Here is a 21248-nt window from a genome sequence, read left to right as displayed (position 1 = left end):
TCCGACATTACAACAGTGATTATATTTCAACAATATTCATTGGCTGCAAAAAAAATCCAATCATTGAACAGCTATCGCTGCGAGATAGAGGGGACTGAGAGACATCAGTCAGTGTACAGAAATCTCTCTGAGGGGGACTGGGAGACACCAGTCAGTGTGCAGAAATCTCCCCGAGGGAGAGGGGTCTGAGGGACACGAGTCAGTGTACAGATATCTCCCTGAGGGAGAGGGACTGAGAGACACCAGTCAGTGTACAGATATCTCCCTGAGGGAGAGGGACTGAGAGACATCAGCCAGTTTACAGATATCTCCCGGAGAGAGAGGAACTGAGGAACACCAGTCAGTGTACAGATATCTCCCTGAGAGGGAGGGACTGAGAGACACCAGTCAGTGTACAGATATCTCCCTGAGGGAGAGGGACTGAGAGACACCAGTCAGTGTACAGATATCTCCCTGAGGGAGAGGGGACTGAGAGACACCAGTCAGTGTACAGATATCTCCCTGAGGTAGAGGGACTGAGAGATACCAGTCAGTGTACAGATATCTCCCTGAGGGAGAGGGACTGAGAGATACCAGTAAGTGTACAAATATCTCCCTGAGGGAGAGGGATGGAGAGACACCAGTCAGTGTACAGATATCTCCCTGAGGGAGAGGGACTGAGAGACACCAGTCAGTGTACAGATATCTCCCTGAGGGAGAGGGACTGAGAGATACCAGTCAGTGTACAGATATCTCCCTGAGGGAGAGGGACTGAGAGACACCAGTCAGTGTACAAATATCTCCCTGAGGGAGAGGGACTGAGAGACACCAGTCAGTGTACAGATATCTGCCCCAGTTGTGTGGGAGTTCAGGTCTGTACAGTCCGGTTGAAGCCAAGTGAGAGACTATTTTACAAAAGGGCAATTATGCCCAAACATTGACGGTCAGGAGTTACCTGGCAAAATCACTGATGGAGTCATCTGTCAAAGAGTTTTCGGAAAGATTGAGATGAGTCAAAGTGCAGCCGTCCTGGATTAGAGGGAGAAATACTCAGGTCAATAAAACATGGCAATCTACTGCTACCGAGGAGTTCAACCTCTGATAATAATATCTTGTTGAACAATGTCCCCCCTCACCCCGGCTCCGTGCATTGATTCAGACCACAAGCCCACCTTGTGGGGGAGGCCGGGGAGATGAATGTTGAGGTTCATACTGATATATAACCAGTTGCTATGGTGATCACCCAGTGAAAGGCAATGATAGCACCAGTCCGTGCTCTGGGATGTGGGAATGGTGATTATGGGATGGGGTTGTGGAATGTGGAGATGGTAACTATGGAGATGGTAACTATGCGACGTGGAGATGGGGATTATGGGATGTGGGGATGGTAACTATGCGATGTGGAGATGGAGATTATGGGATGTGGGGATTATGGGATGTGGGGATGGTAACTATGGGATGTGGGGATGGTAACTATGGGATGTGGACATTATGGGATGTGAGGATGGTAACTGTGGGATGTGGACATTATGGGATGTGAGGATGGTAACTATGGGATGTGGGGATGGTAACTATGGGATGTGGGGATTATAGGATGTGAGGATGGTAACTATGGGATGTGGGCATTATGGGATGGGGATGGTAACTATGGGATGTGGGGATTATAGGATGTGAGGATGGTAACTATGGGATGTGGGGATAGTAACTATGTGATGTGGGGATTATGGGATGTGAGGATGGTAGCTATGGGATGTGGGGATTATGGGATGTGGGGATTATAGGATGTGAGGATGGTAACTATGGGATGTGGGGATTTTGGGATGGGGATGGTAACTATGAGATGTGGGGATTTTGGGATGGGGATGGTAACTATGGGATGTGGGGATTTTGGGATGGGGATGGTAACTATGCAGCTGCCTCTTGGGATCTCTGTGATTTAGGATCACCTCCGGGCGAGGGCAGACACAGCAACAAGCTGAAAGTCCAGCCGCTTGTATTTATACAGCGCCTTTAACGTAGTAAAACCCTAGGCACTTCACAGGAGCGTTATTTTAAAAATATGACACCGAGCCACATAAGGAGATATTAGGGCAGATGAGCAAAAGTTTGGTCAAAGAGGTCGGTTTTGAGGAGCGTATTAAAGGAGGAAAGTGAGGTGGAGAGCTTTAGGGAGGGAGTTCCAGAGTTTAGGGCCCAGGCAGCTGAAGGCACGGGCCCCCAATCGTAGAGTGATTAAAATTGCAGAAATCTTGGGGGGTTGTGGGGCTGAAGGAGATTACGGAGATAGGGAGGGGCGAGGCCATGGAGCGATGAGAATTTTGAAATCGAGACGTTGCTTAACCGGGAGCCAATGTAGGTCAGCGAGCACAGGGGGTGATGGGTGATCGGGACTTGGTGCGGGTTAGGACATGGGGCAGCGAGCACAGAGGGTGATGGGTGAGCAGGACTCGGTGCGAGTTAGGACATGGGTCAGTGAGCACAGGGGGTGATGGGTGATCGGGACTTGGTGCGAGTTAGGACACGGGGGCAGTGAGCACAGGGGGTGATGGGTGAACGCAACTCGGTGCGAGTTAGGACACGGGTCAGCGAGCACAGAGGGTGATGGGTGATCGGGACTTGGTGCGAGTTAGGACACGGGTCAGCGAGCACAGGGGGTGATGGGTGAGCGGAACTTGGTGCGAGTTAGGACACGGGTCAGCGAGCACAGGGGGTGATGGGTGAGAGGGACTTGGTGCGAGTTAGGACATGGGTCAGCGAGCACAGGGGGTGATGGGTGAACGGGACTTGGTGCGAGTTAGGACACGTGTCAGCGAGCACAGGGGGTGATGGGTGAGCGGAACTTGGTGCGAGTTAGGACACGGGTCAGCGAGCTCAGGGGGTGATGGGTGAGCGGGACTTGGTGCGAGTTAGGACATGGGGCAGCGAGCACAGGGGGTGATGGGTGAGCGGAACTTGGTGCGAGTTAGGACACAGGTCAGCGAGCACAGGGGTGATGAGTGAGCGGGACATGGTGCGAGTTAGGACATGGGGCAGTGAGCACAGGGGGTGATGGGTGAGCGGGACTTGGTGCGAGTTAGGACACAGGTCAGCGAGCACAGTGGGTGATGGGTGAGCGGGACTTGGTGCGAGTTAGGACACAGGTCAGCGAGCACAGGGGGTGATGGGTGAGCGGGACTTGGTGCGAGTTAGGACACAGGTCAGCGAGCACAGGGGTGATGGGTGAGCGGGACATGGTGCGAGTTAGGACACGGGGCAGTGAGCACAGCGGGTGATGTGTGAGCGGGACTTGGTGCGAGTTAGGACATGGGGTAGCGAGCACAGCGGGTGATGCGTGAGCGGGACTTGGTGCGAGTTAGGACACGGGTCAGCGAGCACAGGGGGTGATGGGTGAGCGGGACCTGGTGCGAGTTAGGACATGGGTCAGCGAGCGCAGTGGGTGATGGGTGAGCAGGACTTGGTGCGAGTTAGGACACGGGTCAGCGAGCACAGGGGGTGATGGGTGAGAGGGACTTGGTGCGAGTTAGGACATGGGTCAGCGAGCACAGGGGGTGATGGGTGAACGGGACTTGGTGCGAGTTAGGACACGTGTCAGCGAGCACAGGGGGTGATGGGTGAGCGGAACTTGGTGCGAGTTAGGACACGGGTCAGCGAGCTCAGGGGGTGATGGGTGAGCGGGACTTGGTGCGAGTTAGGACATGGGGCAGCGAGCACAGGGGGTGATGGGTGAGCGGAACTTGGTGCGAGTTAGGACACGGGTCAGCGAGCACAGGGGGTGATGGGTGAGCGGGACTTGGTGCGAGTTAGGACACAGGTCAGCGAGCACAGGGGTGATGAGTGAGCGGGACATGGTGCGAGTTAGGACACGGGGCAGTGAGCACAGGGGGTGATGCGTGAGCGGGACTTGGTGCGAGTTAGGACATGGGGTAGCGAGCACAGCGGGTGATGCGTGAGCGGGACTTGGTGCGAGTTAGGACACGGGGCAGTGAGCACAGTGGGTGATGGGTGAGCGGGACTTGGTGCGAGTTAGGACACGGGGCAGTGAGCACAGGGGGTGATGGGTGAGCGGGACTTGGTGTGAGTTAGGACACGGGGCAGTGAGCACAGGGGGTGATGGGTGAGTGGGACTTGGTGCGAGTTAGGACACGGGTCAGTGAGCACAGTGGGTGATGGGTGAGCGGGACATGGTGCGAGTTAGGACACGGGGCAGCCGAGTTTTGGATCACCTCTAGTTCACGGAGGGTAGAACAATGGGTTAGTCTTAAAATAGCTGTTCCAAAAACATTCTACCCTTAAAAGGAAATTGTCCAGAACAAACAAAAGAATTCCTTTGCCCTGAAGGATGAACCCAATATTGCTCCCTCCAAATCCCAGGCGGGGAGTCTATCGATATCGGCGGTCAGAGACAGCTCACTGGCAAATGAGGCTGAATTTTGTTTTTAACTCACTCCCGGACAAGGCTCGTATTGATTGGCCACCCCGAGTTGCCCTGAGAACGTGTTGGGGGGCCGTTCTCTTGAACCGCTGCAGTCTGTGAGCATTTTGCTGGGCCGCTGCAGAGAACAGCTAAGTGTCGTCCAGGTTGGTGTGGGACTGGAGTCAGAAGTAGCCCAGACTGGGCGAGGACAGTATTAGTGAACCGCTTGAGTCTTGACGACAATCCGGCAGCTTCATGGTCACTTTTACTGACGCCAGCTTTTTACTTCAACCGAGTTCAAATTGTCAAAACTGCTCATGGTGCTCGCACATTCTCCGAGTTATCGGGATTACAATCCTGTAACAGCCACTGCACTGCCGCACACCGACAGGAAGCAGAAGATGCCGAGATCACACTCGGCTTTTTGTAGGTTCAGTCCGAAACGACAAGGTCCTTCCGTTGGGAGACAGCCATGTGATTTTCCCAGCCGTGCACGCTCAGGGGTTGTAATGTCTGCGACAGTGAGTGTGCTCACAGGTTTGTGGAGCTGTTGACACGCGGTCTCCACCGGTACACAGCCATTGTGCTCACCACGTGCTCGACAGAAATTCCGCTGCTGAGTGGGGCCAGCGGCCAGGCAGGGGGTGCCAGAACATCGCTGGTGGGAGGGAGGCCCGGACGTTGCCAGAGGGAGGGAGGCCCGGAGGGAGGGAGGGAGGGAGGGAGGCCCGGACGTTGCCGGAGGGAGGCTCGGACGTTGCCAGAGGGAGGGAGGCCCGGACGTTGCCGGAGGGAGGGAGGCCCGGACGTTGCCGGAGGGAGGGAGGCCCGGACGTTGCCGGAGGGAGGGAGGCCCGGACGTTGCCGGAGGGAGGGAGGCCCGGACGTTGCCGGAGGGAGGGAGGGAGGCCCGGACGTTGCCGGAGGGAGGGAGGGAGGCTCGGACGTTGCCGGAGGGAGGGAGGCTCGGACGTTGCCGGAGGGAGGGAGGGAGGCCCGGACGTTGCCGGAGGGAGGGAGGGAGGGAGGCCCGGACGTTGCCGGAGGGAGGCTCGGACGTTGCTGGAGGGAGGGAGGGAGGCCCGGACGTTGCCGGAGGGAGGGAGGAATGCTCGGACGTTGCCGGAGGGAGGCCTGGACGTTGCCGGAGGGAGGGAGGGAGGCCCGGACGTTGCCGGAGGGAGGCTCGGACGTTGCCGGAGGGAGGGAGGCCCGGACGTTGCCGGAGGGAGGGAGGCCCGGACGTTGCCGGAGGGAGGGAGGCTCGGACGTTGCCGGAGGGAGGGAGGCTCGGACGTTGCCGGAGGGAGGGAGGCCCGGACGTTGCCGGAGGGAGGGAGGCCCGGACGTTGCCGGAGGGAGGGAGGCTCGGACGTTGCCGGAGGGAGGGAGGGAGGCCTGGACGTTGCCGGAGGGAGGGAGGGAGGGAGGCCCGGACGTTGCCGGAGGGAGGGAGGGAGGGAGGCCCGGACGTTGCCGGAGGGAGGCTCGGACGTTGCTGGAGGGAGGGAGGGAGGCCCGGACGTTGCCGGAGGGAGGGAGGAATGCTCGGACGTTGCCGGAGGGAGGCCTGGACGTTGCCGGAGGGAGGGAGGGAGGCCCGGACGTTGCCGGAGGGAGGCTCGGACGTTGCCGGAGGGAGGGAGGCCCGGACGTTGCCGGAGGGAGGGAGGCCCGGACGTTGCCGGAGGGAGGGAGGCTCGGACGTTGCCGGAGGGAGGCTCGGACGTTGCCGGAGGGAGGAAGGCCCGGACGTTGCCGGAGGGAGGGAGGCCCGGACGTTGCCGGAGGGAGGGAGGCTCGGACGTTGCCGGAGGGAGGGAGGGAGGCCTGGACGTTGCCGGAGGGAGGGAGGGAGGGAGGCCCGGACGTTGCCGGAGGGCGGGAGGCCCGGACGTTGCCGGAGGGAGGGAGGCTCGGACGTTGCCGGAGGGAGGGAGGGAGGGAGGCCCGGACGTTGCCGGAGGGAGGGAGGAAGGCCCGGACGTTGCCGGAGGGAGGGAGGCCCAAAGGGGGAGGCCCGTGCTTGAGGGCGAGGAGTGAAGGTCGGGGCCAAACCTGTGGTTGGAGCTGGTCGGGGCATCACCGCCATTGAGATCGCCAGGGATCGGTTGGAGCAGCCAAGTCGGCCAATTGGGAGCGAGAAGCGAGGGTCCAGGGAGCAGGGAGGTCGATCTAGAAGGTAAGTCGTGATTGGAGGATGGGGGATGGGTTTTAGGGGTAAGAAAATACTTTGGGGGTCGAACTGCACCCACTGTTAGGGCCGGGAGAGAGAGTTGAAGGATGGCAGCAGATGGCCAGAGGAAGGTTTGTTTGGGGAGAGCTCCCGAGGGAGCTGCTATCCCATCCGCCATCTTGAATGTTACCTCTGACCATCCCAATGCCTGCCCTCAGCCAGGCCTCAGATTTCTCACCATCTCACCGAAGGGCACTGCCCAGCGCCGAGCTTACGGTCCGCACCCCGCCATAGGTAACTTGGCCCATATAGCAGTGCCTGGTCTCCAGTCATCTCGGACCCACTTGCCACTGGATCAAGGGGTATGGCGAGAAAGCAGGAATGGGGTACTGAAGTTGCATGTTCAGCCATGAACTCATTGAATGGTGGTGCAGGCTCGAAGGGCCGAATGGCCTACTCCTGCACCTATTTTCTATGTTTCTATATGTAAGACCTTGTTCTGCTAAGCTCGTGTGGTTGCCGGTGCAACGGCCACCCGACATTAAAAGAACTCCCGCACAGGCATCTTCTTCCACCAGTACGCTCGCGGCACCGGAGGGACTGGAGTGCATCATCACCCCCGACAACCACATTTTAATTTAATTGCTTTAAGTTCACTGTAAAGTTTAATTTGTTAATTTGTCGTTTCTAGTGTCCCTTTAATAAGGGGGCACTCTGCTTTACGTTCTATTTAAAATAGTTGTAGAGCTGTTGAACTGCCTGCCTCTCTTCCATGCCTACATCCGGTCCAGGGTGTCCCTGGAGATGGAGCACGCGGTGTCCACCGGTACGCTCGTGGCCTTCCGCGAGAGGTGGGCGCCGGAGGGACTGGAGAGCATCATCACAGCAGGGAACAAAATTTTAATTTGATCTGTGAAGGTCCCCTTTAATGTTTATTTGATTTGTGAGTTCCAGTCATTGTGCCCTCTATAACAAGGGGGCACTTGGCTTTAGTTGGTTAATTTAAAAGAGTTGTAGAGCTGTTGATGTTGGGAGTGGCTTACCCAGTCACGTGATGCTCACAAGACTCAATAAAACCCCAGCCAGTTGGGTTCGGGGATCCACGATGGGGCAAGTTGGTTGTGAGCCTGGTGGATGAACCGGTAATGTGTAGTGTGATAGTTAAACCTTTGCTAATAAACCAACTAGTTCTGTAAAGCAATGTGTTGCTGTGAATTGTTAAACAAATCATCATCATCATCATAGGCAGTCCCTCAGAATCAAGGAAGACTTGCTTCCACTCTTAGCATGAGTCCTTAGGTGGCTGAACAGTCCAATACGAGGACCACAGTCTCTGTCACAGGTGGGACAGATAGTCGTTGAGGGAAGGGGTGGGTGGGACAGGTTTGCCGCACGCTCCTTCCGCTGCCTGCGCTTGATTTCTGCATGCTCTCAGCGATGAGACTCGAGGTGCTCAGCGCCTTCCCGGATGCACTTCCTCCACTTAGGGTAGTCTTTGGCCAGGGACTCCCAGGTGTCAGTGGGGATGTTGCACTTTATCAGGGAGGCTTTGAGTGTGTCCTTGTAATGTTTCCTCTGCCCACCTTTGGCTCGTTTGCCATGAAGGAGCTCAGAGTAGAGCGCTTGCTTTGGGAGTCTCATGTCAGGCATGCGAACAATGTGGCCTGCCCAGTGGAGCTGATCAAGTGTGGTCAGTGCTTCAATGCTGGGGATGTTGGCCTGGTCGAGGACGCTAATGTTGGTATGTCTGTCCTCCCAGGGGATTCCATGAAGCAAAAACTTTACAGGGGTCCTTCGTATAATCTCTGCTCCTGTCAACACTTTGAGATCTAGTGGAATCGCATCTGACTGGGGTCATGCTCCTCCTGTGCAATGTGGGCAGTCAGGGACGCTCCCAGTGTCCCTGACTGCTATGTGTGCAGGAAGTGCATCCAGCTGCAGCTCCTGACAGACCGCATTGCGGCACGGGAGCTGCGCGTGGATTCACTCTGGAGCATCCGTGATGCTGAGGATGTCGTGAATCGCAGGTTTAGTGAGTTGGTCACACCACAGGTAAAGATTACTCAGGCAGATAGGGAATGAGTGACCATCAGGCAGAGCAGCAGAAGGAAGGTAATGCAGGGGTCCCCTGCGGTCATCCCTCTCTAAAACAGATACACCACCTTGGGTGCTGTTGAGGGGGATGACTCATCAGGGGAGGACAGCAGCAGCCAAGTTCATGGCACCATGGGTGGCTCTGCTGCACAGGAGGGCAGGAAAAAGAGCGGGAGAGCTATAGTGATAGGGGATTCTATTGTAAGGGGAATAGGTAGGCGTTTCTGCGGCTGCAATTGAGACTCCAGGATGGTATGTTGCCTCCCTGGTACAAGGGTCAAGGATGTCTCGGAGCGGCTGCAGGACATTTTGGAGGGGGAGGATGAACAGCCAGTTTTCGTGGTGCATATAGGTACCAACGATACAGGTAAAAAACGGAATGAGGTCCTACAAGCTGAATTTAGGGAATATAAAAACTGACTGCAAAAGCTGCTAAAGATATGTGAAGAGAAAAAGATTAGTGAAGACAAACGTAGGACCCTTGTAGTTAGAATCAGGTGAATTTATAATGGGAAACAAAGAAATGGCAGACCAACTGAACAAATACTTTGGTTCTATCTTTACGAAGGAAGACACAAATAACCTTCCGGAAATACTAGGGGACCGAAGGTCTAGTGAGAAGGAGGAACTAAAGGAAATCCTTATTAGGTGGGAAATTGTTTTAGGGATTGAAGGCCGATAAATCCCTGGGGCCTGATTATCTGCATCCCAGGGTACTTAAAGAAGTGGCCCGAGAAATAGTGGATGCATTGGTGATCATTTTCCAACAGTCTATCGACTCTAGATCAGTTCCTATGGACTGGAGGGTAGCTAATGTAACACCACTTTTTAAAAAAGGAGGGAGAGAGGAAACGGGTAATTATAGACCGGTCAGCCTGACATCGGTAGTGGGGAAAATGTTGGAATCAATTATTAAAGATGAAATAGCAGCGCATTTGGAAAGCAGTGACAGGATCGGTCCAAGTCAGCATGGATTTATGAAGGGGAAATCATGCTTGACAAATCTTCTAGAATTTTTTGAGGATGTAGCTAGTAGAGTGGACAAGGGAGAACCAGTGGATGTGGTGTATTTGAACTTTCAAAAGGCTTTTGACAAGGTCCCACACAAGAGATTGGTGTGTAAAATTAAAGCACATGGTATTGGGGGTAATGTATTGATGTGGATAGAGAACTGGTTGGCAGACAGGAAGCAGAGAGTCGGGATAAACAGGTCCTTTTCAGAATGGCAGGCAGTGACTAGTGGAGTGCCGCAGGGCTCAGTGCTGGGACCCCAGCTATTTACAATATACATCAATGATTTAGATGAAGGAATTGAGTGTAATATCTCCAAGTTTGCAGATGACTCTTAGCTGGGTGGCAGTGTGAGCTGTGAGGAGGTTGCTAAGAGGCTGCAGGGTGATTTGGACAGGTTAGGTTAGTGGGCAAATACATGGCAGATGCAGTAAAATGTGGATAAATGTGAGATTATCCACTTTGGGGCAAAAACACGAAGGCAGAATATTATCTGAATTGTGGCAGACGAGTAAAAGGGGAGGTGCAACGAGACCTGGGTGTCATGGTACATCAGTCATTGAAAGTTGGCATGCAGGTACAGCAGGCGGTGAAGAAGGCAAATGGTATGTTGGCCTTCATAGCTAGGGGATTTGAGTATAGGAGCAGGGAGGTCTTACTGCAGTTGTACAGGGCCTTGGTGAGGCCTCACCTGGAATATTGTGTTCAGTTTTGGTCTCCTAATCTGAGGAAGGACGTTCTTGCTATTGAGGGAGTGCAGCGAAGGTTCACCAGACTGATTCCCGGGATGGCAGGACTGACATATGAGGAGAGACTGGATTGACTGGGCCTTTATTCATTGGAGTTGAGAAGAATGAGAGGGGATCTCATAGAAACATATAAAGTTCTGACGTGACTGGACAGGTTAGATGCAGGAAGAATGTTCCCGATGTTGGGGAAGTCCAGAACCAGGGGTCACAGTCTAAGGATAAGGGGTAAGCCATTTAGGACTGAGATGAAGAGAGTTGTTAACCTGTGGAATTCCCTGCCGCAGAGAGTTGTTGATGCCAGTTCATTGGATATATTCAAGAGGGAGTTAGATATGGCCCTTACGGCTAAAGGGATCAAGGGGTATGGAGAGAAAGCAGGAAGGGGGTACTGAGGTGAATGATCAGCCATGATCTTATTGAATGGTGGTGCAGGCTCGAAAGGCCGAATGGCCTACTCCTGCACCTATTTTCTATGTTTCTAGTCATGCTGAGTGAGTGAGTAAGCGCTGGGCAAGACGAGGACATCAGCAGTTGCCTCCTCTCCCAGCCTGAGGGTTCTCCCAGTGTCTGGGACACTGGGGTATTCTGTGGGGCGACATGAACCATCACATGTATTAGAGAAACAGGAGCCTCGCCCACGGGGAGTGAAGTAGCAGCTTACGTTGCCTCCCGGGGAACGGCAGAGCAAATATTCTCCCCGACACCTTCCACTGACCTGGGCGAGATACTTCACAACCAGTTCCACGAATGGCCTGTCCGCTTGGTCACCGAGGACTGCTGCCATCTCGAGACTAGAAAGGACCTCGTGGTGCAGACTCTTCAGGAGAAACTGTACCCCTTTCAAGCCCAGGGCATTGTGGGACAGGTTCAAAGTCTTCAGGTGTCTGGATCCTGAGGGAATAAAGGGGAGAGGGCTGAGAACATCATAAACAGTCGCAGGAGCAGGCCATTCGGCCCCTCAAGCCTGTTCCGCCATTCAATGAGATCATGGCTGATCTTCTACATTAACTCCACTTTCCTGCACTATCCCCATATCCCTTGATTCCCTGAATATCCAAAAATCTATCAATCGCTATCTTGAATATACTCAAAGACTGAGCCTCCATAGCCCGCTGGGGTAGAGAATTCCAAAGATTCACCACCATCTCAGTGAAGAAGTTTCTCATCATCTCAGCCCTAAATGGCAGACCTCTTATTCTGAGACTGTGACCCCTGGTTCTAGACTCCCCAGTCAGGGGAAACATCCTGTCTGCATCTGCCTTGTCAAGCCCTGTAAGAATTTTGTATCTTTCAATGAGATCCCCTTTCATTCTGCTAAACTCTCGAGAATATAGGCTGAGTCTACTCAATCTCTGGTCATAGGACAATCCCCCATCCCAGGAGGTCAATCGACAGGCATTTGACCAATCCTCACCTCCAGCAGGCCGTTAATGTCGACCTGTAACTGCGAGCAGAAAATAATATCAATTGAAAAAAATTATCGCTAATCCATTGACAGATTAAAAAATAACTAGAATTTTCCGGTGAGAATATTACTAATCGCCTGATGCTATATACCTTCAAAACTGAAAGCCACAATCTCTTTTGCCTCAGTCTAACTCACTTGTCAGTTCGCCTCTGAGTCAGAAGGTCATCGGTTCAAGTCCCACTCCAGAGACTTGAGCACATAATCCAGGCCGACAGTCCCAGTGCATTACTGAGGGAGCGCTGCACTGTCGGAGGGGCAGTACTGAGGGAACGCCGCACTGTTGGAGGGACAGTACTGAGGGAGCGCTGCACTGTTGGAGGGACAGTACTGAGGGAGCGCTGCACTGTCGGAGGGACAGTACTGAGGGTGCACTGCACTGACGGAAGATCAGTACTGAAGGAGTGCTGCACTGTCGGAGGGGCAGTACTGAGGGAACGCTGCACTGTCGTAGGGGCAGTACTGAGGGAATGCTGCACTGTCGGAGGGGCAGTACTGAGGGAGCACCGCGCTGTCGGAGGGGCAGTACTGAGGGAGCCCTGCACTGTCGGAGGGGCAGTACTGAGGGAGTGCTGCACTGTCGGAAGTGCAGTACTGAGGGAGCGCTGCACTGTCGGAGGGGCAGTACTGAGGGAGTGCCGCACTGTCGGAGGGGCGGTACTGAGGGAGCGCTGCACTGTCAGAGGGGCAGTACTGAGGGAGTGCCGCACTGTCGGAGGGGCAGTACTGTAGGAGCGCCGCACTGTCGGAGGGGCAGTAATGAGGGAGTGCTGCACTGTCAGAGGGGCAGTACTGAGGGAGCACCGCACTGTCGGAGGGGCAGTACGGAGGGAGTGCTGCACTATTGGAGGGGCAATACTGAGGGACTGTCGCACTGTCAGAGGGGCAGCACTGAGGGAGCGCTGCATTATCGGAGGGGCAGTACTGGGAGAGCGCTGCATTGTTGGAGGGCAGTACTGAGGGAGCACCGCACTGTCGGAGGGGCAGTACTGAGGGAGCGCTGCACTGTCGGAGGGTCAGTACTGAGGGAGTGCTGCACTGTTGGAGATACCTTTCGGATGAGAGTTACTTTGAAGGATAAACCAACACACTGCCCGTCACACGATCACAAGTTAGTTACGGATGATGAAGGTCATTCTGCCCATCTTAATTCCTCCCTCCCCAGAGATCTTGGCGAGGTCCCTATGGCAGTGTCCAGTGTCTGAGAGTGTTCTGCCTGCACTCCTCTATCTGAGAGTTTATTCCATGTGTCAATCACTCCGTGTGTGACGAATCTCCTGATATCGCTCCCACTAGCTTGAACCCGCGTCTTATAATCCTGAGACTGTGGGACATCCCGAGGTGGTGCGAGGCGCCATCGAAATGCAAGTTCATTCTGTCTTTTACCTTTCATCGTGCAGCTGAGTGCAAAGTGCTGCAGGAACTTGGCCGTGAGCCCACAGGCCTGGAGTCTGAGCGTGCTCAGTACAGGGCAGGATCTGAGCAGCGAGGCGATGGACTGAGAGCTGCTGTCGCCCAGGGGATTGAGGCCCAGGTTCAACTCCTCCAGACTCTGAGGGTACACACAAACACACACAAACACATTGAAGAATCCATTCAGTGAACGATTTCAATATGAACCCATTATGCCCCCCCCATGGGCTGCCCCGCTGCTCAAACCAAGAGCTGCTCCTGTTTGAACACAACGCAAGGACCCCAAGACGCAGGAACCTTGGGTTGGATTTCCAGATGGAGGGGTTTTGTGGCCGGCCAGCCGGTAAAGGTTGTGTCTGCAGCCACAAAGTTGATCAGCTGAGCGCCGAGGGTGGGGGCGGGGGTGAGCTAAGGAAGGCACACGCCTCTCTCGGAGCGCTAGGCCCGGCCGAGTGACTGGAAACCCTCATCTCAAGAGCCGGCCTTGAAGCGCCCGAAGAGGGGCTTCCCTGGGGAAAAAAATATCGGCAAAAAAAAACACACAAAAAACATTCCCAATAACTTGACCACCCCCACACAAAGGTAAATCGCGAAAATAAAAATAAACAAAACACAATCGCGCGGGCCTCGTTCACCGTCGCTGGGACAGTGCTGACCACCTGGTTTTACAGGTGGTCCCACCACGGCGCGCTACAGGGTCAGCGGCAAACACAAATCAAAGCGCTGTCGCAACCGGGGGCGCTGCACGCCGGCTCGACACTCGCGGGCGCTCGAACCGGGCGGTACAAGCGGCTTCCCCGTTGTAAATAGCGCTCCTGCGCCGACATTTAACAGGACCGTGTACTGGATGAACATCGGGCAGCTCACAGGGAACACTGGAGCCAGGCCATTCAGGGTACAGAGGAGGTTTACCAGGACGGTGCCTGGAATGGAGAGTTTTAGCTGCGAGGAAAGATTGGAGATGCTGGGTCTGTTTTCTTTGGAACAGAGGAGGCTGAGGGAAGACCTGATTGAGGTGTATAAAATTATGAGGGGAGTGGATAGAAAGGACCTGTTTCCCTTGGCAGAGGGGTCAACAACCAGGGGGCATAGATTTAAAGTAATTGGGGGGCGGTTTAGGGGGGATTTAAGGGAAATGTCTTCACCCAGAGGGTGGTGGGGGTCTGGAACTCACTGCCTGAAAGGGCGGTAGAGGCAGAAACCCTCACCACATTTAAAAAGTATCTGGATGTGCACCTGAAGTGCCGTAACCTGCAGGGCTACGGACCCAGCGCTGGAAAGTGGGATTAGGCTGGGTAGCTCTTGGTCGGCCGGCGTGGACACGATGGGCCGAAATGGCCTCCTTCCGTGCTGTAAATTTCTATGATTCAGGAGTGAAATTAGGAATCACTTCTTCACACAAAGGGCAGTGGCAATCTGGAAAGCTCTCCCCCAAAAGGCTGTGGATGCTGGGGGTCAATTGGAGCTTTCAAGACCGAGAGCGCTAGATTTTTGTTGGTAAGGGTATCGACGGACACGGAGCACGGGCGGGTAAAGGTAAGGATCAGCCACAATCTAATTGAATGGTGGAACAGGCTCGGGGGGCTGAAAGGCCTCGTCCTGTGTCACAGTTGTGTGGGGCGGACTGGTTGGGGTGGGTGCCCTTTATCTTTCCGCCATTGTTCATTGTTCCTAGGTTTAGATGTAACCTTCAGGGCCGCTGACCGAGGGCCGTGCGGCTCTTTGTCGGCCGGCGCGGACACGATGGGCCAAAATGGCCTCCTTCTGCGCTGTAAATTTCTATGTTGGCGCCGATCACGATACAATTATCCGGAAACATCGCAAACCTGAAAGGGTGAGTCCGTGGCGTGTGTGTCGGGCCCACACAGCTTCCTCAGGCCCTGGTGTGTGATGTGATTGGACGAGAGGTCCAGCAGGGTCAGGTTGGGCATGGTCGCCAGGCTGGCCAGCAGCTCGCCCACGGCGCTGTCGCTCAGGCGGTTGGCGGAGAGGCGGAGCTCACGGGTGGTGGTCTGCAGCTTGAGCGCCCGCAGGATCGGGGTCAGGTGCTCCATGGTCAGGGACAGGGCGGATAGGTCGATCGAGGGACCTTTCTCCTGCAGTTGGAGGATCTTTGAGATGGAAACGTCCTCGGCTGAGAAAATCAAACAACCACTTGTATTTACACAGCGCCTTTAAGGTCGCGAAACAATCCCAGGTGCTTCACAGGAGTGTTAGGTGACAAAAATTTCACACCGAGCCGCATCAGAAGAAATTATGGCAGTTGACCAAAAGCTTGGTTAAAGAGGTGGGTTTTAAGGAGTGTCTTAAATGAGGAGAGAGAGGTTTAGGGAGGGAGTTCCAGAGCTTGGGGCCCAGGCAACAGAAGGCACGGCCACCGATGGTCGAGCGATTATAATCAGGGATGCTCAGGAGGGCAGAATTTAAGGAGCACAGAGATCTCGGGGGGGGTTGTGGGGCTGGAGGAGATTACAGAGATAGGGAGGGGGGTGAGGCCATGGAGGGATTTGTAAACCAGGATGAGAATTTTGAAATTGAGGCGTTGCTTAACCGGAATCCAATGTAGGTCAGCGAGCACAGAGGTGATAGATGAGCGGGACTTGGTGCGAGTTAGGACACAGGCAGCCGAGTTTTGGATCACCTCAAGTTTACGTAAGGTACAATGTGGGAGGCCAGCCAGGAGTGCGTTGGAATAGTCAAGTCCAGAGGTAACAAAGGCATGGAGGAGGGTTTCAGCAGCAGATGAGCTGAGGCAGGGGTGGAGACGGGCGATGTTACAACGGCAAGATTATAATGTCAAGCTGCACTGCCCTATCTTTTTATAAAATTAATTCTCGAGATGTGGGCGTCGCTGACAAGGCCGGCATTTATTGCCCGTCTCTACCTGCCCGTGAGAAGGTGGTGGTGAGCCGCCTTCTTGAACTGCTGCAGTCCGTGTGGTGAAGGTGCTCCCACAGTGCTGTTAGGGAGGGAGTTCCAGGATTGTGACCCAGCGACGATGAGGGAACGGCCGATATATTTCCAAGTCAGGATGGTGTGTGCACCTGTGAGGATGCTCACGGGTTTGTGGAGCTGTTGAGTTGGAAGTGGCTTAGCCAGTCACGTGATGTTCACAAGACTCAATAAAACCCCAGCCAGTTGGGTTCGAGGGATCTACGATGGGGCAGGTGGTTGTGAGCCTGGCGGATGAACTGGTAATGTGTGGTGTGATTGTTAAATCTTTGCTAATAAACCAGCTAGTTCTGTACAGCAATGTGTTGCTATGAATTAAGAACATAAGAAATAGGAACAGGAGTCGGCCATACGGCCCCTCGAGCCTGCTCCGCCATTTAATAAGATCATGGCTGATCTGATCATGGACTCAGCTCCACTTCCCTGCCTGCTCCCCATAACCCTTGACTACCTCATCGCTCAAAAATCTGTCTATCTCCACCTTAAATATATTCAATGACCCAGCCTCCACAACTCTCTGGGGCAGAGAATTCCACAGACCCTCAGGGAGAAGAAATTCCTCCTCATCTCAGTTTGAAATGGGCGACCCCTTATTCTGAGACCCCCTAGTTCTGGATTACCCCATGAGGGGAAACATCCTCTCTGCATCTACCCTGTCAAGCCACCTCAGAATCTTATACGTTTCAATAAGATCACCTCTCATTCTTCTAAACTCCAATAGGCCCAACCTGCTCAACCTTTCTGAAGTCAACCCCTTCATCCCCGGAATCAACCGAGTGAACCTTCTCTGAACTGCCTCCAATGCAAGTATATCCTTCCTTAAATACGGAGACCAAAACTGTATGCAGTACTCCAGGTGTGGCCTTACCAATACCCTGTACAGTTGTAGCAGGACTTCTCTGCTTTTATACTCTATCCCCCTTGCAATCAAGGCCAACATTCTATTTGCCTTCCTAATTACTTGCGGTACCTGCATACTAAAGTAATGTATTTCATGTACAAGGAGCCCCAGATCCCTATGTACCTCAGCATTTTGTAATCGCTCCTCTTTTAAATAATTAGTTGCTTTTTTATTTTTCCTACCAAAGTGTTTAACCCCACATTTTACTCCATCTGCCAAATGTTTGTCCACTCACTTAGCCTGTCTATATCCCTTTGCAGATTATTTGTGTCCTCCTCACAACTTGCTTTCCCACCCATCTTTGTATCATCAGCAAACTTGGCTACATTACACTTGGTCCCTTCATCCAAGTCATTAATATAGATTGTAAATAGTTGAGGTCCCAGCACTGATCCCTGCGGCACCCCACTAGTTACTGGTTGCCAACCGGAAAATGACCCATTTATCCCGACTCTCTGATCTCTGTAAGTTAGACAATCCTCTATCCATGCTAATATATTACCCCCAACCCCGTGAACTTTTATCTTGTGCATTAAACTTTTATGTGGCACCTTATCAAATGCCTTCTGGAAGTCCAAATACACCACATCCACTGGTTCCCCTTTATTCACCCTGCTCATTACATCCTCAAAGAACTACAGCAAATTTTCCACCATGATTTCCCTTTCATGAAACCATGCAGACTCTGCTTGGTTGAATCATGCTTTTCCAAATGTCCTGCTACTGCTTCCTTAATAATGGACTCCAGCATTTTCCCAACCACAGATGCTAGGCCAACTGGTCGATAGTTTCCTGCTTTCTGTCTGCCTCCTTTCTTCAATAGGGGCGTCACATTTGTGGTATTCCAAACCGCTGGGACCTCCCCAGAATCCAGGGAATTTTGGTAGATTACAACCAATGCATCCACTATCTCTGCTGCCACTTCTTTTAATCGCCTAGGATGCAGGTCATCAAGTCCAGGAGATTTATCTGCCTTTAGTCCCATTAATTCTTAAATGAGGAACCCATGAAGCAACTACATCACAGTGGGAGAGGTGACATGTTTGCATGGTGCTGTTGAGCTAACTTTGGCGAGTTGCTGCAGTGCATCCTGTAGATGGTACACACTGCAGTTACGCCCCACACTCGGTGTTCTCCTGTGGGTACCGTCACATTAGTTCCTGTGTATTTCTGAGTCAGTCTGCTTACCCACTGCCAGGCTGTGACAGGCCCTCTTGTATCTGTCGGAGAGAGGAGGCAGATCCCAGGACAGCACCTCAGCCAGGACCTGAAAAACACCCCACAGACCCCTCAGTACATTCATCTCTTGTTGAAGCGGGATGGCCCATTCCGGCCAGGGAATCCCTTTAAAACACCCAGCGCCGCACTGTCGGAGGGGCAGTGCTGAGGGAGTGCTGCACTGTCGGAGGGGCAGTGCTGAGGGAGTGCTGCACTGTCGGAGGGGCAGTGCTGAGGGAGTGCTGCACTGTCGGAGGGGCAGTGCTGAGGGAGTGCTGCACTGTCGGAGGGGCAGTGCTGAGGGAGCGCTGCACTGTCGGAGGGGCAGTGCTGAGGGAGCGCCGCACTGTCGGAGGGGCAGTGCTGAGGGAGCGCCGCACTGTCGGAGGGGCAGTGCTGAGGGAGTGCTGCACTGTCGGAGGGGCAGTGCTGAGGGAGTGCTGCACTGTCGGAGGGGCAGTGCTGAGGGAGTGCTGCACTGTCGGAGGGGCAGTGCTGAGGGAGTGCTGCACTGTCGGAGGGGCAGTGCTGAGGGAGCGCTGCACTGTCGGAGGGGCAGTGCTGAGGGAGCGCCGCACTGTCGGAGGGGCAGTGCTGAGGGAGCGCCGCACTGTCGGAGGGGCAGTGCTGAGGGAGGGCTGCACTGTCGGAGGGGCAGTGCTGAGGGAGTGCCGCACTGTCGGAGGGGCAGTACTGAGGGGGTGCCGCACTGTCGGAGGGGCAGTGCTGAGGGAGTGCCGCACTGTCGGAGGTCAGTACTGAGGGGGTGCCGCACTGTCGGAGGGGCAGTACTGAGGGAGCGCCGCACTGTCGTAGGGGCAGTACTGAGGGAGAGCTGCACTGTCGGAAGGGCAGTACTGAGGGAGTGCCGCACTGTCGGAGGGGCAGTACTGAGGGAGTGCTGCACTGTCGGAGGGGCAGTACTGAGGGAGCACCGCACTGTCGGAGGGGCAGTACTGAGGGAGCGCTGCACTGTCGGAGGGGCAGTACTGAGGGAGTGCTGCACTGTCGGAGGGGCAGTACTGAGGGAGCACCGCACTGTCGGAGGGGGCAGTACTGAGGGAGTGCTGCACTGTCGGAGGGGCAGTACTGAGGGAGCGCTGCACTGTCGGAGGGGCAGTACTGAGGGAGCGCTGCACTGTCGGAGGGGCAGTACTGAGGGAGTGCTGCACTGTCAGAGGGGCAGTACTGAGGGAGCACTGCACTGTCGGAGGTGCCGTCTTTCTGATGAGAACAGTTAAAACGAGGCCCCATTTTCTCTCTCTGGAGGATGTAAAAGATCCCATGGCACTATTTTGAAGAAGAGCAGGCGATTTATCCCCGGTGTCCTGAGGCCAATATTTATCCCACAATCAACATAACAAAAAACTGATTATCTGGTCATTAGCTGTTTGTGAAAACCTGCTGTGCACAAATTGGTTGTCGTGTTTCCGACATTTTAACAGTGGCTACAAAAAGTACTTCACTGGCTGTAAAGCACTTTGGGATATTCTGAGGATGTGAAAGGCGCTATAGAAATGCAAGTTCTTCCTTTCTTTAGCACGCATGTTCTTTCCCCTTCCCTCCTTTCCCTCCTCCCTCCCTCCTCCCTATCTTCCACTCCCTCCCTACTTCCCTCCCCCTCCCTTTCTACTCTCTGTCCCCTTCCTCGCTCCCCCTCCCTCCTCCTCCCTCCCTCTCTACCCTCCTTCTCTCCTTTAGTCCCGCCCTCCATCCATCCCTCCCTCCCCCCCTCCCTCCCTCCCTCCCTCTCTCCGTCCCTTTCTCCATCCAGCCCTCGCTCCCTCTCTCCGTCCGCCCCTCGCTCCCTCTCTCCCTCCCTCCCGCTCTCCGTCCGACCCTCACTCCCTCTCCCTCCTTCTCCCTCCCTCTCTCCGTCCCTCTCTCCATCCGGCCCTCGCTCCCTCTCTCCCTCCCTCCATCCGTCCCTCCCTCCCTCCCTCTCTCCGTCGGCCCCTCCCTCCCTCCCTCTCTCCGTCGGCCCCTCCCTCCCTCTCTCTCTCCGTCGGCCCCTCCCTCCCTCCCGCTCTCCCTTTATTTGTCCCCCCCCCCCCCATCCCTCTCTCCCTCCCTCTCTCCGTCAGCCCCTCCCTCCCTCCCGCTCTCCGTCCGCCCCTCGCTCCCTCACTCCCTCTCTCCCCCCCTCCCGCTCTCCGTCCGCCCCTCGCTCCCTCACTCCCTCTCTCCCCCCCTCCCGCTCTCCGTCCGTTCCTCGCTCCCTCGCTCCCTCTCTCTATCCGGCTCTCGCTCGCTCCCTCCCTCCCGCTCTCCGTCTGTCCTTCCCTCCCCCCCTTGCTCCCTTTCCCCTGACGTGAACCAGCCCGTTGAGAAGGCGGGGGCTGAACCAGGGGCGAGGATACGGCCCGGGGACTCACCTCCTCGTTATCCTGGAGAACGTGGATGACCAGGTCGTGTGGAGAGAGCAGTGCACCATCACTGGTCAGGGAGAGCAGGGGTCTCACACCGCACTCCCGCTTGTACCTCGCCGCCGCCTCGCCCGCCAGCCAGGAGACGCTGCAGGCGTCCGACGCACTGCAACCCAAACACAGAGCTCAGAGACTGACGCACACTCTCCCCGACTCCCACACCTCGTAACACCGCAGTGAGCAGTGCATCACCCTACCCCCCCGCAGTGAGCGAGAGTGACCCCTGACCCCCTCCCCGCAGGGAGCGAGTGACCCCTGACCCCCCCCCCGCAGTGAGCAGTGCATCACCCTAACCCCCCGCAGTGAGCGAGAGCGACCTCTGACCCCCCCCGCAGTGAGCGAGAGCGACCCGACCCTAACCCCCCGCAGTGAGCGAGAGCGACCTCTGACCCCCCCCGCAGTGAGCGAGAGCGACCCGACCCTAACCCCCCGCAGTGAGCGAGAGCGACC

General features: G+C 55.1%; 1 protein-coding gene across 1 annotated transcript in view; it reads right to left on the bottom strand.

Moving 5' to 3' along the window:
• The window catches only part of LOC139257034 (tonsoku-like protein), an 85017-nt gene that overhangs the window by 5759 nt on the left and 58010 nt on the right, over positions 1 to 21248 (bottom strand). The window contains exons 13-18 of the mRNA XM_070874379.1: positions 20748 to 20904; positions 18343 to 18421; positions 15128 to 15435; positions 13275 to 13440; positions 11139 to 11314; positions 935 to 1008 (exon numbers count right to left, since the gene is read on the bottom strand). Of these exons, the coding sequence (XP_070730480.1) occupies positions 935 to 1008; positions 11139 to 11314; positions 13275 to 13440; positions 15128 to 15435; positions 18343 to 18421; positions 20748 to 20904 (960 nt within the window). The remainder of the gene's footprint in view (positions 1 to 934; positions 1009 to 11138; positions 11315 to 13274; positions 13441 to 15127; positions 15436 to 18342; positions 18422 to 20747; positions 20905 to 21248) is intronic.

This window comes from Pristiophorus japonicus, unplaced genomic scaffold (genome assembly GCF_044704955.1).
Source record: "Pristiophorus japonicus isolate sPriJap1 unplaced genomic scaffold, sPriJap1.hap1 HAP1_SCAFFOLD_799, whole genome shotgun sequence".
NCBI classification, from domain to species: Eukaryota; Metazoa; Chordata; class Chondrichthyes; family Pristiophoridae; genus Pristiophorus; species Pristiophorus japonicus.
This window is presented reverse-complemented; position numbering and strand designations above follow the sequence as displayed.